Here is an 18612-nt window from a genome sequence, read left to right as displayed (position 1 = left end):
TATACATATGTATAGAGTCTATACATATGTATAGAGTCTATACATATGTATAGATCTGATGGATTATAAACAGACCTAAATTTAATGCTTGAATAACTTTTCAAAAATTTGGTGTTAAAATATATTTGCCGAAAATCTTAAATTTTGTATCAGCTATATTACAATATTTCATGTAATTAAAATAACTCCTTTTTAATCTCTCAGTCATAGGTAAAAGGTAATTATTACCTGATAGTGAATGAAAAAAACAACGTTCAAGTTATGTGTCCTTCTTTTGATATATCCAGATCTATTGTTAATGTTAGCCATGTGTATTTCAGACTGCAAGAGATGAGTTACAGAGTTTAGAAGACTACCATAATGTTGGATGGTTACGTGTGGATTTACAACCCATCAAACAAGTACTCACCACTTATGCCTCGAAGTGGATGTGGACTTATACAAAATATTTGTCTGATCAGGTAATATTTTTAAATATTCATTTTTAATGTTTTTTGCTGTCTACTTTTTACCACAAAACAAAGCATATAGAAGGGTTGAAGATAAACAGATAAACAAATAATGTAGAAAATTTGACGGAAAGTTTGAAAAGGGATAAAGTAGATATGAGGGGAAGTTTCAATAGTAAATGAAGTAGATATATAGTAAGTATAACAAATAAACATTTATGATTTAAGGTAACCAACATGTTGGAGAATCTTGATAGATTCTTGAAGAGAACAGAACCAGAAATAGAAAGTATCACAGGAGAGGAACGAGATACGGCCTCCTTTATGAAAATGATGAGATTATTCAATGAAGTAAGTTACTTTTGATGTTCTGTTTTAGCTACCAGCCAACATTTTAGATTATTTTCCTTAGCAGGGCCAGGCAAGGAACCTTGATGCATAAATAAAAATTTTTTAAGAGAAACTATGCCTGAATTGATAAGTTGCATGTAATTTTACAGCTATAAATGCAAAATTTTTAAAGTAACATAGCATGCCGGGGTTCTCGCTAAGATGAGTCCGTGCGTCCTGTACTCAATGAAAATATACCTGGACTCACCATTTTTAAATCTAGTGTGTCCAAAGCTGCATCAAGATTGAAATATTTTGTATAAACTGAACACACATATCATCATTTTATAGCAAAACTATAAAAGTAATCTGAATTTAATGTCATTTCATTGCTCTGATAGATCATAGGGCCTTAAATGATAAATTGTATTGCCATAAAACAATTATTTTCTGTTGGATTCACCGTGGTCCTCGCCTTCAAAAATCTTTAGTCAGAACTATGGCATGCATTTACAACAATTTTACATGAAATCATTTATAAGGATATAATTTCAGGTATCAGCCCAACAATCAGAGATGGATGGAAAGTTTACTGAGATGAGACGTACAGTACAGTTACTGAAGAAATATGGACAGAAATTACCAGATAAAACTCAGCAGCTATTTACTGCAGCACCAGGTCGATGGAACAATCTGAAAACCAAAGTGTCACTGGCAAAACAGAGACTTGGTCCTAGGATACAGGAAGAGTCTGTCAGGATTACACAGGTATCAATTCTTAGAATCAGATGTAAAAAAAATCACAAATTAACTTCATTAAAAATGCTTAAATTGTTGTAATGGTCATGATGCATGAATACATTTTTACTGGCTTTAAACTGAGTTTAATGTTTTATATTCCATTGGGTTTAACTGTTCATCAACTACATGCCTCTATATACTTTTGTGTTCATATAAAAAAGAGGTAAACGTTTGGTTAGAGGCTTGAACATATTTTATATGTAACTATGTTATTTGAATTATAGGATCTTGAAGCCTTTGGATACAGAGTGAATACCTTAGCCAAGGAACTGGAGAACTCAGACGTTTATAACAGAGAATGTAACATAGACGATGCCTGGGTCATCATTGATAAATTCTCAAAGAAACTCACAGTCTTAGAGAATGAAGCACAGGTATTTAACTATTCAACAAATAGGGAGAAAAAAAGTATTTTGAGAAATAAAACATTTACCGGTAACTTGAAACAAATATTCATTTCAAGAAAAAGTGTTGAAGTCTTAGATAAAGAAACTACATGTATTATCAAGTCATTATGTTAACAGTTGAAGGCTAAGGCTCTGTGTTGAAGACTTTGACCGATAATGATTTACTTTTAAAAATTATGTCTTGGATGGAGAGTTGTCTCATTAGCACTCATACCACATCTTCTTGTATCTATTTGATTTAATTCCTAACTGTTACCAGACTTAGAATTACTAGAAAAACCTTGTTCATATCAAGATACAGTATTTTTAAATACATTATTATTATAATTTCAGGATTTGATAGAACTACAAGAACTGCTTGAGACATCAGTTGTCAACTTTGCTATAATTCCTCAGTAAGTATTAGTGTTGTCTTGGTTACAATTTTGGCTTATATTATGATGGAGAAAAAAAAAGAACATAAGCACTGCTCTGCAGGCTGGTATGTATTCAGACAGTGTAGAAAAAAATAAATGCTGGTTCAACTATAAAATATTATCATAAAAATTCCTGAACTGAATAATATTTTTTTTATGAAATTAAACAGAGTGTGAAAAATATCTTAGCTAAAAATTAAAAAAAAACCTTCAACTAAACCGATCAGAAAAAGCATTCAAACTAAACATGACAAAAAAAAACTGCTCAACTAAGTAGATCAGAATTTTTTTTTACTAAAACTATATAATAAAAAAAAAGCTCAACTAGAAAGTACACATGCAAAAAAAGCTGTGTAAATGTTACTTAGAAAGGAATGCATAAAACAATACAAAGTGGTTATATATTTACTGTATATTGATTTTAAGTTGTAAATAGTCATATTAGAAATTCCTTAGATTAGTTCATCATTTTGTTTAAATTATGAAATAATGTATTTTTTGCTTATTGTCTATACCTATTGCAGTCCGGAGAATATGAGTTTGTAAGTCTGAATCGTCCAATAGATTCCTTAATTTTAAATTTTAATAATACTTCTTAGCCCTTTATTTTAGTGAAGTTTAGATAGCCCCCTTTATTGAGCATGTTTTAGGAGTAAGTAGGAGCAAACAACATATATTGCATGTTTTAATTTCAGATACACTTATTTTCAGACAGCTAAACTTACTAAGATATAAGAAATCTGCATTTTTTTTTATTTTGCATGTTTGTTTATTTGTAAAAAAAATTATAGAATTATTTTACTATTGAGCGTGCTGTTTTTTTTCTAAATTTCAAAACTTATATTTAACTATTTTTATTATACAATTTTTGCTTATCCATTCATCGCAAAATGCAATGATCACTAAGTTCACCAAATCAACACAGATATTGTGATTACAAAGGATTTATTCCAATTTTTTTATGCATCGGAATAGCACATTCACAAGGGTCATAGATGTCTAAAGTCAGCCTAAAGTCTTAAGAAGGTCCTTTTTAAAATGCAACTTTTTAATTGAAACACAACTTTTACAGGCTCTTAATTATTCAGTGGATTTTAATAATATTCATACAACTGTTTCTTAGAACAATTTATTTGTTTTTATTCTGTTTTCAAGATTTGGCTATATTCATGTTTTAAATTACCGTATAAGTTAAGTTCCATGTTTTTTCAATGATAAGCTACTGTCGTGAACCTTAAAGTATTATTTAAGAAATAAACAAACATCATTAAGAATTCCTATTCAAAGGGTAGTGGGTATGTAAAAAAATCTTTTTGGTAATTTTATTTGAAAATAACTTAATTTTGGATATTTATTCTTTATAATTAATAATGAATATTGGTGTAATATTTTTTATTATACTTGCAGATGTAGACATGAGCTGAACAACCTTAAACAAGTATGGGAGACTGTCAGGTAATATAAATAGCAGTTCTTTTACATATTCTTTATATTCCTAAATTGTTTACTTGGTTGATAAACATTATGAAATATTAATAACACTTATGATCTCTTGGCAACTGTAAAATGTTATTCCAAAGCTCAACAGACAAGAACAATAAAAATGTTTTTCGTTTTTATGCCCCACCTACGATAGTAGAGGGACATTATGTTTTCTGGTCTGTGCCTCTGTTTGTCTGTCCGCTTTTTTTTTAGTTTTTGAAGAAGTTGAAGTCCAATCAACTTGAAACTTAGTACACTTGTTCCCCATGACATGATCCTTCTAATTTTAATGCCAAATTATAGTTTTGACCCCAATTTCATGGTCCACTGAACATAGAAAATGATAGTGCGAAGTTCAGGTTAAAGTTTTTGGTCAAGGTAGTTTTTGATGAAGTTAAAGTTACACCAACTTGAAACTTAGTACACATGTTCCCTATGATATGATCTTTCTAATTTTAATTCAAAATTAAAGTTTTGACCCCAATTTCACGGTCCACTGAACATAGAAAATGATAGTGCGAGTGGGGCATCCGTGTACTATGGACACATTCTTGTTTAATGAATCAAACTAACTATGATATAAAATATCTCACAATTCTTAACATAGGTATAATTGTTTTATATGAGCTAGTTACAATTTCCTCGTACAGTTCCAAGTTGTAAAATCTTAGATGGAAAATTAGTTTTTGTAAATTCTTAGTTAGAAAATTGACGCTTGGGGAAGATTATTACATCTGTGCATGTTTATTGATAAATATAACTCTTGTAATGTTTCAGAGTTATTGATGACCAACAAGCAGAATGGAAGAGACACCGTTGGCAGAAGATGAACACAAAGTTTTTACGAGAGGAGACAAATAAACAGTTAGACATTGTTAGAGCTTTACCTGAAGATGTTTTTACATGGGATGTTTATATGGGATTACATGAGTCTATTACTACAATACAGGTAATGTAACATGAGGATGTCCAAAGGGAATGCACAGGCTAAATATTTGTGGGCCCTTGCAATTTTAACTTTCTTTCAACTGCATGCAGATGTTTAAAACTTCAAAAATTGTAGGGGCCTCGGTGGCCAAGTGGTCTAAGTAGTTACTACTGTAATCACTAGCCAGTCAACACTGAGGTTGTGATTTTGAACCCTGCTTGTGCGTGTGCACTTGACTCCAATCTTAATTGACTAGGATTGACAGTTTTCCTATCGAAGGACATGGTTTTCTCCGGGCATTCTGGCATCTTCCATCAATAAAAACTGGCAGCCACGAAATAGCCTAAATGCAGTTCTTTAAAGTGGTGTTAAAACACCAAAAATCAATTCAAATTAAAAATTGTAGAAATTTCATATTGGTGGAAATAAGCCAAACATGATATGAAAACATGCTACAGTAACCTAATTCAGTTTGCGGAAGTTTTCAATTTAAATTAATTAATAAATACACATTTGAATACCGTAGAAAGGGGTGTATAGTCCGCGGTTTTTTACCCTGGGAATGAAATTGATGGAAGGGGTGCGGACTATGCAGTACTATAGAATTTCGTGACATTTTTTTCCATGTTGGGATACGATGTTGAACGAGGTTTGGCCAAGTAAACAGAAACATCATGTGTTGTCAATGTTATAATGTATTCTTGACAACTCTTTGTATTATTTAGAAATAAAATAAACAATCTAACTGTATTCTTGACTACTCTTTGTTATTTTTTTTTTAATAAAATAAACAATCTAACAGTGTTGACTTAGTAATTTGCATAAAAATCAGCCTTTGATCGAATGTCCGCTTTGTTTCGGATTTGGTCAAATTTGTGTCTTGCATCTTAACAGTGTACCTGAATCCTGAATATCAATGAAAGATAAACCCTTCAATGGTCAAACCATAAAAGTCAAGTTTAAACCTAGTGAAATCTTCCCAAGATCGATTTTGTTTAATGTTATTCGCGTGTGTACAGTACAAGTAAACCACGATGCGCCATTTTGAAAATGTGTGATTAAAGTATCAAAAATTTTCGTATTCCAACTTTTTGTGTTTAACTCTTAACTTATCGTCGTAAATAAATCAAGACCTAACATTTTTTAATTGTAAATCGTAACCATTAATACTGAAAGTGTAAACCTGTAAGAAGTGGAATTTTGTATACGAAACTATATTTCCAGGTGAAAGGTCACATTGTGCAGGTGTATCGTCTTACATGAATGAGTTTACGGGTTTGTGTGTAAAGCAATTAATTAACCATGTCAACTTTTGACAAGTGATGAATGTAATTCAATAACCTAAGGCAGTTCTTCAAATCAATAAAAGAAATGATAAGATTAAAGAGTTATAACATTTTAATGAGTTCTAATCAATTTTTAAACATCAAACATCAAACTTTCGATCTTGAATGTTTGATCTTTAATTTTCTTTTGTTTAATAGCATACCAAATATTTATTTTTAGAATTTTAAACAGTTTATTGGCTTGGGCAAGCTACCACTTTCAATTTTATCAAAAGTGATAACGCTGATAGTTAAATGTACATGATTGAATTAATTAACATTTATTACATGAATACAGTTCTTACTTTCATTGTTTGGGACTTTAAATTAATTAGTAAAGAATGATAGTATCAAAGACGATTTAATTGAGCAATTAAACAGAATCTTTTGAAAACTTTTAAAATAGATTAAATACATATCTTTTTAAGTCCTCTTTTACAAACTGATCATAATTTTATATTAATCCATCGATCTTTTAACAACAATGATTACTGTGTTGCCAGTCTTTAACAAAGATTAAAAACAAATCTTTAAAGATCCCATTCAAAAACTTATCATAAGTTTTAAGTGACTATCGATCTTTTCAACAACAATACTTACTATATTGCCGATCTCGGCAAAAAAAAATATAAAAAAATACGCAAATTCGGCATTTTCCGTCATTGTTCGCGGACCCGATCTTGTCAAAAGTTGCCGCAGACTATACAAGCGAACTAGACTTTTTCCTGGATATTTGGGGATGAAGAGGGGGTGCGGACTATACACAACTGCGGACAATACACGGCCGTATACGGTACTTCTGAAATAAGCCTTATTATGCATAAATATTAAAATTCTAAAGGAAATTTTATGTAATGAACTAAATGTTATTATTCATATGAGAATAGAAATTTTATAATTAAGTATATATCTATGTTTTATGTTTTCTTTGCAGGCCTGTCTGCCTTTGATAGATGATCTCAGTAACCCTGCAATGAGAACAAGACATCTGAAGCTACTTGTACGTGTGACAGGTGGCGCTGTCAATATTGACAATGACACTCTCAAACGAATGACCCTCAAAGAGTTCATTGGCCTTGGTCTTCAAAGTAAGTATTTAAAAACATGTTCTATGAATTATGAATCTGTTTACTAACCAAATTAATTCTAAAATTATTTCTAAAAAGCAATCCAGACACAAAGGTTACTAAAACAATGATCATATCTAAGAGTTTCCCTTTCCCATCAGGTATTGGATATTTATATTTTTGATATTTACTACCTACACTAACTCATTTTAAGAGTGAATGATCTTTTATTGATTTACTTACCTTCTGTCCAATTATATATGTTTTCAATACCCAACTTTTTTTTTATATATATATATATATTTGGTACATTATTTGATAAATCATGTTGATTTTTTTTTAGAACATATTGATGATGTTAGGGCTATAGTCCAGAAAGCTGTGAAAGATTTAGCTATAGACCAGTCATTGAAGACTTATGATGAGATTTGGACCAGTAAATTGTTCAAACTGAGACTTCACACCAGAGTTAGAACTGAACAAGAACTAGTGGCTGCACCTGTAAGTTATATTGCTTGGACTGCTTGCTTTTACAAAATCAAGTCTTTCTCCCTAGTTTATCAACAGTTTATTCTTCAGTGTAATGAACATTTAAATTTTGCAACCAGCCAAAATCAAGTTGGCCAATCATCAAATTCATTTCTCTAGATTTATAATAAATCTAATGAATGCTTTTGCTGAATCTTTAAAAACATCTTACATTTTGACATATTTGTGTCATACATTGAGTAGAATTAATTGAAGGTACAGCAATGTTCTTATCTCTTTTATTCTTCATTTTAAATATATATATAACCTTTGAGTAATTGATTGTGTTACAGGATCAACATAGTGAATCCCAGAGTGAAGGAGGATCTCAGCCTCCACTGCCTATAACAAGTCGTAGTCAGGCCAGAACAACTAGTCGTATCTCCAACCAGAGCTCCACTGGCAAAAATAAACGTAGCAGTATAGCTTCACTTCCATCATCCTTACTGAACCTTGGACAGGTAATAATCAATAAATCAATAATTACAAAAATCAACAGTATTTGAAGGCATTTATCATCAAAGGCATTTGTACAATGAAGCAAGCACATATTGATCTGAGAAGGTTTTCATTATTTTCAAAATATGATTTATTTTATTTTTTTTCTTAATCGTACTGCAACATTTTTGAAGTTATAAAAAATAATTGCAGAGACAGATTAATATTTGGTGTAAAAGTTTGTGCTTTATACATTGTGCAAATGCTAGTTTATCAGAGAGACAAGAGGTTTTAAAAAAAAAAAAGAAGCAAGACATCATTTAGATATACATATTACACATCATTTGCATGACATCACATTTGTATTCATTGCTAGCTTTAATTCAATCATGATTTCTACTACTTCAAATGTATTGTTAATATAAAAAAAGAAGATGTGGTATGATTGCCAATGAGACAACTGTCCACAAGAGACCAAAATGACACAGACATTAACAACTATAGGTCACCGTACGGCCTTCAACAATGAGCAAAGCCCATACGGCATAGTTAGCTATAAAAGGCCCTGATAAGACAATGTAACACAATTCAAACGAGAAAACTAGCAGCCTTATTTATGTAAAAAAATAAACGAAAAACAAATATGTAACACATAAACAAACGATTACCACTGAATTACAGGCTTCTGACTTAAGACAGGCACATAAATAAATAATGTGGCGGGGTTAAACATGTTAGCAGGACCCCAACCCTCCCCAAACCTGGGACAGTTGTATAACAGTACAACATAAAAACGAACTATAAAAATCAGTTGTAAAAGGCTTAACTCATCAGATGGACAAAAATACAAGTAGACGTGGCTGGGTACTTATACATCCCGACACAAAAAGACACAATGAACAGATCTGAGAGTACTCACAGTTAAATTTACAATATCACATAGTTTATATCTTTATTTAAAATTAACAGTTGCTATTGGCTGTCATGGAATGTATTTATAAATGCTGGCATTATAGAATTATGGACTACTGCCAAGGATTTTTTGTACCTTCGATTATAAAAAACGACACATGCATTCATAAAAAGTTTATACCTTTGACAACTTTTATTAAAGACCTCACACGAATACAAACCATCAAATTTTCTTTTCTTTTTCTTCAAGTCATTTTTGAAATATTTAAATCTTGAACTGATATCAAACAGAAACTAAAAAAATTAAAAAATTGAGTAGACTTGAATTAGTAAAATTTTACCTGTCTTTAAGTTAATTATTAATTATCATTCTTTACAGGGAAAGAAAAAGGTGTTTTAAAATTCTATATAAGTAGTAGTTTATATAAGTATAGCTGTTAGAGCATGGAGCTTAACTTTTATTTGGGAACTAGTTACTCTTTAAGAATGTGACAGAAAAATTTACTCCTGATATATATTTATACTTGCATGATATAGACAGTATACAATTTATACATATATAAGTTATAGATATTTAAAGTAGAATCTGGTACCCTTTACATACCTGATCCCTGATCATTGTTTTAAGATAGCTCAGAAAGCAATATTGAAAAGCTATTAATACAATAAGAGCTGATTAAATTGAGAACGATTATTGGTGAATTTACTGTTTCAGATTTGAAAAAAAGTATGAATTAGTTCAATGATCTTGCACTAAATATAAAAAAGAAGATGTGGTATGATTGCCAATGAGACAACTCTCCACAAGAGACCAAATGACACTAAAATTAACAACTATAGGTCACTGTACGGCCTTCAACAATGACCATAAAAATGATAATAACATTGCCTCTTTAGTTGAATGATTCCATTGTTAAGGACATTGTCAAGGTCAAAGTTTTGATGTTTGCCTTTTTAAAAGAGGGACGAAAGATACCAAAGGGACAGTCAAGATAAGAGAGTATTTTAAAATGTTCACTAGAATTATTCCGATTCTTAAACTACAAAATAAAGCATTTTCCTGGTATATAATTTGTATGGACTACTTTTACAGATGAAGGATAGTGTAATTAAGGTATATAATGTGTGTGGTCTGCTTCGTTTTCTCATTTTATCTAATCTTTTACAGTAGCTAGCAATTTTATAAGATTATGGGACTGAATTTAGTTACACATTTTCATTCATATTAGAGATTAAAATATAAATCTTTCAATTTACATTTTCAGATTGCAATTACAATAACATGATTAAATTTTGTAGAATTTTTGTAATGAATAGCAGATATAATTTTCAGTTTTCATAATCATTTGATGTTGAATAAATGCTTTTTATATTTGTTTGTCATTAGCTGAGTCTGTATTTGTATTTTAAATTTTAGACATGCTAATATTAGCTATTTTTTACTTGTACTAATTTTTATTAATGGTATTTTTTTATAAAATACTTTGATTTTATTATATCAATCCTAGGGGACAAAAAATATCACAAATTTTAGTGAATTTTATCTCATTCATTATTCTGCTTTTCACCCAGCAAGCATTCAGACTTCTATATCAAACACTATCTTAGTATTTATAAGAGCACATCATGTATAAATAAAATAAACACAGAATATTCAAAACATACAACAAACACAAATATCTTTAGAATTTGAATGATTTGGAAACCATTTTTTGTACTGAACTGGCGCTTACAAAAGTAAGACTTTTGATCTAGCTTGTTATGTAGTTTCGTTTCATACCACCATTTGTTACCATTCAATTCAGAATTATCCTTACTCAGACATTTGTAGAATGAACGTGTTGTTAACTTGATCCATAAGAAATGAAAGTCTCCCATTTGCATCCCAATTTACTTTGTCAAAGTAGAAAGAAATAATAGTAATGCACCATCATAACATACATTGTTTAGTCTAAAAATATTTTACCTGTTGAGAGTAAAACTTGATAACTTGAATTTGAATTTTCCATAATGAAAGCCATTCATACCTTTGTGTGTGTGGAGCATGAAATTTTGGGGTTTGATGGATTTTTGGTGTAACACAGTTTGTTGATGAGCTTTAATTTGTCATTAGATATTGAAAAAATCTCAAATATTAAAAGTATGTAAATGAATATGCACATTATTCCTTTAAAATTTGTAAAAATACTACAGCAACCTGAAATATTTTATATAAGTAATAATATCACTATGTAATGGTAATGATGTGTATTCAGAGCTTCTGTTCCTGGACTTTGTATACACCAAATCCTTGAATTCTTTAATGATATAAGTAAATTTGATATTAAACAAACAAAATTTCAGTTTTCCATATTTTCATTTATTTCACTTTATTTCAAACATACAACAATTAAATAAAATTGAAATGTATTTGATTTACTTAATGCAGGACACAGGGCAGATATTCTTATTGAACAAAAGTGGACCAATCTTTGAAGAGTTAGAGAACCACCAGGTGGCCCTACAAGCAATGCAAAGTTCTGCTGGCTCCTTCCTGGATGATATTATCAAATGGCAGAAGAAATTACAACAGATAGAAGCTGTCCTTGTCATGTGGTTAGAGGTCCAGGATAAATGGATTGAACTAGAAGAGGTAGGGTCATATGAAAATCCTCAAAGCTAGATTTTTTAAAGATTTTTTCATGATTTAATTGTATTTTCAAAATTTTTAGTGAGCCAAATAACTTGATTTATAGAGGTTTTCAAGGGTTGTTGTCAATCAATTTAGGCTTTGAATAAACAAGGAAAAAATACTATATTCAATGATCAAAGTATTGGTCTATAAGTTTTGATACAATATGTATATAAAATAAAATAGATATTTAGGGGTTGTGTTAGTAAAAAAAGTGCTCTTTTTTTTATGGTTTAAGCCCAAACTAAAGTTTTGTGAGCTTTTAAGTATCAGTTTGTTTTTCTCTCTGTACAGGTTTAATGGAAAATTGATTGATGAAGAAGTACATGTTAGAATCACCGAGTATAAATCAGATAAAGATTTACTGAAGTTAACTTTATCATTCTTGAAAGAAGTAAATTAACATAAGAATAGAACTTATGTTAATTTACCTTCTAGAAAAAAATAACAGATTTCTATTTTCACTACATGTGTTTGTAAAATTACTCTCAGAAGGTTGGAGTAAAGAGGGGAGATAACCTAAGAAACTTAAGAAAATAAAATTTATGTGTAATCTTTAGAATACACAAAAATTAATGAAAATGCATTATATTTTTTCCATGATGGAGGTAATTCAATTATAAATTAATTATAATAAATTTGTTAACAGATATTTTCTGGTGCTGATGTTCGAACATCTTTGTCACATGATGCCAATAGATTTGCTGTTGTCAATAGAGACTTTAGACTCCTGATGAGAGCTACAGAGAAAAACCCTAATGTTAGACAGTGCTGTGAGAGAAAAAGTAAGTTCTACCTTTATTTGCACATGATCAGACAAGGGCTTCTTCAAACTATTAGCTATTGAAAAATCAATACCACTATAATTGTTTGTTTTAATTACATTGACAGAATGAATGTGTTTCACACAAGTGATTTAGAACAAAAGTTACCACTTTTTAAAGCCCCTGCATGAAAATAAGTAAAAGACAAATTTCTACTACATAACAGCCTTCTACAGTAAGCACAATCCAATGAAAATAGGTTTTAAAAGGCAAAGGCCAATGTTTGATTGTTAAAAAAACCCTATGTGATATTTAGTATTAAGGTTTTCAGTCACAAACTATGTTTATCTACCTTTAAATAATAATTGCTTCAAGTTTGATGTTACCCAGGATGCATTTCATATATCAGAAAACTTATATAATCTATAATGTGTTATTCTTTTCTTGTTCTTTTCAGATATTTTGGTAATATTAGAGCACATGAATCATAGTTTGGAGCAGTGTAGACGATCATTGTTGAACCATTTAGAAAGGAGAAGACAGATTTTCCCAAGATTCTACTTCCTGTCAATGGAAGATGTTTTACATATAGTCTGCAATGGTAACTATCAAAAATATTTTTAACTTCTGAGATTGATACATTGTAGCTTCATATTTTGCATGAATACTGATCAAATAATTTCTTTTGAATCTTGCAATAAATTGGCTTAATTTTTGTATAAAAGTTTAGCCCTTCAATTAGTAAAACAGAAAGTGTTCACTCTATAAGTGATCCAATAGTATGATATATTCTTAGATTACCTTTGATTTTATTCAGGTTCATTCTCAACCACAAAATTTCAGGTTACTGTTATTGGAAATTGCAAAAATTGCAAAAATCACCAACAATCAGCAACGGTAAGAATGTTGAATAATTTTGATAATAAATCTTAATTGTACATGTCTAATATCAGGACCAGAGTTCTTTTATAGCTGTATTTATTACTGTATACATATATTTGACCAGTATTCTATTGTATTCTAGGTTATGACCTAAACCAAGTGAATGTTTACATTGGTAAAGTGTTTGAGAATGTGGGCAGTTTGTTGTTTGAAGAAGTAGAAGACAATGAGAAATATCACTACATTATAACTGGTGTCAACAGTGTTTTGGGAGAGAGGCTAGAATTCCTACAGGTATGTCACATGACCAAATTATTAAAATTATATTATTTTCAGAAGGGCCTCAGTGACCAAGTGGTCTAAGCAGTTTTACTACTGACATAGTACTGTAATCACTAGCCAGCCAACACACTGAGTTTGTGAGTTTGAACCCAGCCAGGGCAGGTGCACTTGACTCCAATCTAAATTGACTAGGTTTGTCAGTATTCCTATAGAAGATCAATGTTTCTCTCCAGGCACCCCAGCTCCCTCCACCAATAGGGCTCTTTACGATTAGTTCGACCATATTTGATAGGGGGTAGATTTTCATAATGGAGGGAAAAATGGTGTGAAAAATACGGGAAATCATCATTAAAACTGAGCAGTTGCTTGGAAACACACATAGGATTTCCCATTCTTTCAAACTATTTCCACCTCTTTCTAAAAAATCTGCCCCCTATCCAATATGGTTGAACTAACCGTGAAGAGCCCTATTAAACTGGCCGCCGAGAAATAGCACAAATGTGGTGTAAAAACACCAAAAATTCGTATAATTGTCAGCATTTAAAAACAAAATTTCAGCAAGTGTTAGTGCAGTATGCAGTATAAATAAAGTTTCTTCAACAATTGAAGAGAATAAATATTAATATAAAGAAATTATGATATATTGGTAATTTTTTATAAAAGAATAAACAAAGTAAAACATTTTTTTTTAGCCTGTACCATGTGAAGGACAAATAGAAACATGGCTGACAAGTTTTATTCAAGGTCTAAAGAATGCTTTGCAACATCAGATGGCCACAGCATTAGGATATGAGAAAGCAGGACCTAAAACGAGACAGATTAGAAGTGCTGGGTCTCGTAAAGTAACCATTAAAAAATCCGGATCAGCGACTAAACAAAATGCTAAAGGTACAATCATCACTTAAACAGTGTTAATTTTAAGAAGTTAAAATAATTTCAGCAGTGACAAATGTGTTCAATTAATTATTTTTCTCTTCAAATGATACAGTTGAAATCAATTAAATAAAGGCATCTATATGGAGATAGTAAAATTCTGTACAACTTAATGAGTTATTATGACTTAACATTATTGTTAATTGTAAACTGTTATTCAACTACAACATACTTAGATTGTTTAGTTTTTTTTCATTTCTAAAATAACACATCAGTCTTTATCTTTTATAGAACAACATAATTCAATAAGAAAAAATAAATTAATTTATCTCCATTGCAATGTTACTATTTTAAAAACTGTCAGAAGGAAATGCAGTGTCACCCGTGTTATCCAACACACTTGGGAGGCCAGAAAAAAATGTTGGATAAAGCAGGGTGTCGGAGTACTCAGGATTTTCTTTCAAGGATATGCATATATTGGGACCATGAAAATGTGTCAGTTAAAGCAGGATGTTGGAAAACTCAGGAGTCCGATTAGGCAGATTACACTGTAGCTCAGATTTATAACAAAAATAATAAGAACTTTCCTATAATTAAACAGATAGAGCCTCAAGTAGAACTGGTAGTAGACAGGCCAGTAGACAAAGTAAGAAACAAGCTGAGGAGCAAAGTCGAGCATCATCGGTAGCTGACCAGTTATTAACAGATGAAAACAAAGATTCTCAGAGCTCTTGGACCTTAGACCATGTGGCTGAAGTAGTATACTTAGCTACTCAAGTACAGATGACAGAAACAATTGAAGGAGCTTTAAAGGAAATGGAAAATGGCACCAAAGATAAGCTAGAGGTTAGTAGAAATCTTTCTATATCTATCACCAATTGTTTACTTAGCATGGGAATGGAATGATTAAGTCAGAAATGGTAATAGAATTGTAATTTTACTGGACATATGATTGGACAAGATGTCATTTGTATGGAGACTGGACATTGGACACAAGTTGACTTTTTTGATTTTCTTCCATTGAATTACTATTTTTTCATTTATAAAACTGTATTTTTGCAAGTAAAAGCTGTTTTCAATACAAAATGCATGTTCATTTTGACACCTAGCTTATTTTGACTTTGTTTCCAAAATGTTTATAAAACCTGAATTTAGTTTATCTGTAGACAGAGGTATATTACACATGGGGTTTTCTCCTACTTGAAGGGTGTACCTAGAAGACCTATAGTTGCTAACATCCACATCCTCTGGTCTCTGGTGACAGTTGTCTCACCATCAATCATGCCTCATCATCTTATTTATAATAATTATATATGATATTTTACAGGCTGCATTAGAAAAGATAAATACAAGTATTAAGGCTACCACATTATTGCTGAAAGGATTGGAGGGAGATAAAGAAGCCAAACTTAGGAAGGAGAAAACTGAAAGTGAAGGTATTCATATCAAGACATTGTCATAATATTACCTCAAAGATGTTTCCTGCTCACCTTGTAAAATTTTCCTCAGTAATTTGTTACCTCTTTAATTGTTTTGTAAACTTCAATGTATAAGAAACTGCAGTAATCATTCACAAATAATCTGTCTGACTTTATGATTAGTTATTAAGATTTTCAACAATAAATTTTTCATCTAGAAACTAATAGTGTATATCATGATTATTCTCTTCTTAAAAGAACCAATGGAAATCAGTTGTCTCTAATATTAAAATAAAAGTGAGAATGGAAATGTGGGATGTGTCAAACAGACAAAAACCTGAACAAAGAGCAGAAAACTGCCTAGGGCCACCAATAGGTCTTCAACACATTTAAAAGTATAATTTTTACATGTAAAAAAAATGTCTGTTTATTTACATCCTCAGCTGCTAGGTCACAAAGAGATGGCATGGAAGATGAGAATGCATCTGTGGCCGGAGCTCGCAGTAGTTATGGTGGAGCATCATTGGAAGCCTCCAGGAAAGATGGATCTCTCTTAGATCTGGCAGATACAAGTAGAACTCCAATTATAGAGGAGGAAACAGAAAATGGAGGAGACGGTATATGTAAGTACTTGGAAACCGGTATAGAACATGATCGTACATATATATCCTTAAATTTGTATGATACTTCAAATCTATCCAAAATAAAATGAAAAGAATGGAAAGACTTTCTTTTTAAAAGAAAACCATTTTTTTTCTTCTTAATGTTCAGAAATATACTGCTATTAAATAATTGTCTTCCCATACTCTAATTCAAAGACAGCTTTTCTGCAAGCTGTAATCTTAAACATGACAAAAAACATAAAAGTATTCTAAGCCGATTCTGAAAGTAAACCATATCAATTAACATCTGTTCAAATAAACAAATGGGAACAAATGAAAAAAAAACCCATTAAAATACAGATCCTGACAACACCCTTTTCCACTTTTTTTGTTCCCCGACTGCCATTAAGTATAGGAGATCCCCTTCTAGAACTTTTAAGACCTACATGACCAACTGTCTAAACTTATTCTTCTTTTGACTTAAAATAAATATACTGACTACTTTTATTTGTAGCTATAGTAGAACCTCAAACAATGGAACCTATAGATACCATGAACATAACTGCTGCTGCTGCAATGGAATTACGACAAGAAGAGACAGAAATAGAGGAAGAAAAAATAGATCCATCAGAGCTCAAACTATTATTGTTCCCAGGACAAATACAAAAACTGTCTTCACTTTTGGCATTGCTGGCACATCTTAGAGATTTTATTGAGAGAATTATGGAATCTGATGCTGGAGCTGAAGCTAACTCGTTTGATTGGAGTGCTCAACTTAGATATTACTTCAATAAAGACAACAGATCTATAACTATCAAGGTGATGTTTCTTCATTTATAGTAAATATCTTTAGATAAAAATTACTGAAAATACGACATATTTTTATTAAGATACATACCACAAATCTCCATTTGCCCTTCTGTTTAAAACAAGGGAATGATAGATTTAACTAGATGTCATTACTGCATTTTTATTTCAATACAATTTTTTTTTTTAAATCAATCAGAATGTGTATCAGTATAATATAAGGTGTGAATTTGTTTCATTTGTATTAGTAAATGATCTGTCTGTTAGGTGTAAATATATTTTATTGTGATCTATCACTATTTGTACACAATTTTCTTTTTTTGTTACCTATTATTTGTAGTAGTTATTTTTACCGTTTTTCTCATTGCAGTCATTGAATGCTGACTTTGACTATGGGTATGAGTACATAGGGTCCAGTCCAAGAGAGGTGATCACTCCCCTGACAGAGAGAGTCTTTGTATCCTTAACTCAGGCTATTAAATCTCACATGGGAGCTATGTGTGTTGGACCGATAGTAAGTATAGTAAAAACAATCTTTCTTCCAAGGATGATAGTGCATAATCCTTTTTTGGTTCCTGCTCGGTTGTATTTGAATTTTACAAAGGTTGATTAAAAACTTGTTATATTCTTATTTAATAATTGCTTGCCTGGCTCAGATTGACCAAGTTCTAACTCAGCTATTTTTGTATTCTAGTAACAACCAGATTGATATAGCTCTTAAAACGGTTATGAATACTGACCAAAGTAACACCAATTGGATTTTTTTTCTAAATAACTATTCATTATGATTTTTAAAAAGGAGTAGGTTCAGTAAGACCCCTTTTTGGCCCCAAAATATAACAGTTTTACAAAATTGTTAAAATGTAAACTTTTAGTTATTTATTGGACAGTAGAATGCTTCTGCTACATAAATATGGGCTGTTTTTGACAATACAATGCATATATATCCGGTACTAGCACCATTAAGTCATGCTAAATTACTGAAATCTTCACAATTCTAGCATTTTAGTAAAATTTTAGACGGTTTTCGTGTAAAACGAAAGTGGCCGCATTCGTGTTCATCCTTAATATTAAAATGTCAGTTGTATTTGATGATAATACATAACATATATACAGGTTGAGGATGAACACGGATGCGGCCACTTCCATTTTTTCCAAAACCATCTGAAAAGTGACATTTTTCGGCATATTTGATAGATTTTTCATATTTGAGCTTGAATCGGATCGTTT

General features: G+C 30.9%; 1 protein-coding gene across 1 annotated transcript in view; it reads left to right on the top strand.

Annotated features, from left to right (window-relative positions):
* The window catches only part of LOC139525471 (uncharacterized), a 105491-nt gene that overhangs the window by 24113 nt on the left and 62766 nt on the right, over positions 1–18612 (top strand). Inside the window, exons 22-42 of the mRNA XM_071320826.1 lie at positions 321–461; positions 678–800; positions 1335–1547; positions 1805–1954; positions 2321–2382; positions 3811–3858; positions 4663–4834; positions 7073–7226; positions 7549–7706; positions 8027–8194; positions 10177–10197; positions 11512–11715; positions 12404–12539; positions 12976–13119; positions 13543–13694; positions 14375–14570; positions 15157–15401; positions 15883–15991; positions 16417–16596; positions 17090–17394; positions 17753–17896. Coding sequence (XP_071176927.1) covers positions 321–461; positions 678–800; positions 1335–1547; positions 1805–1954; positions 2321–2382; positions 3811–3858; positions 4663–4834; positions 7073–7226; positions 7549–7706; positions 8027–8194; positions 10177–10197; positions 11512–11715; positions 12404–12539; positions 12976–13119; positions 13543–13694; positions 14375–14570; positions 15157–15401; positions 15883–15991; positions 16417–16596; positions 17090–17394; positions 17753–17896 — 3225 coding nt within the window. The remainder of the gene's footprint in view (positions 1–320; positions 462–677; positions 801–1334; positions 1548–1804; positions 1955–2320; positions 2383–3810; positions 3859–4662; positions 4835–7072; positions 7227–7548; positions 7707–8026; positions 8195–10176; positions 10198–11511; positions 11716–12403; positions 12540–12975; positions 13120–13542; positions 13695–14374; positions 14571–15156; positions 15402–15882; positions 15992–16416; positions 16597–17089; positions 17395–17752; positions 17897–18612) is intronic.

Source organism: Mytilus edulis, chromosome 5 (genome assembly GCF_963676685.1).
Source record: "Mytilus edulis chromosome 5, xbMytEdul2.2, whole genome shotgun sequence".
Taxonomy (NCBI): Eukaryota; Metazoa; Mollusca; class Bivalvia; order Mytilida; family Mytilidae; genus Mytilus; species Mytilus edulis.
Note: the sequence above shows the minus strand (reverse complement) of the source record. Positions and strands in the feature narration are given on the sequence as shown.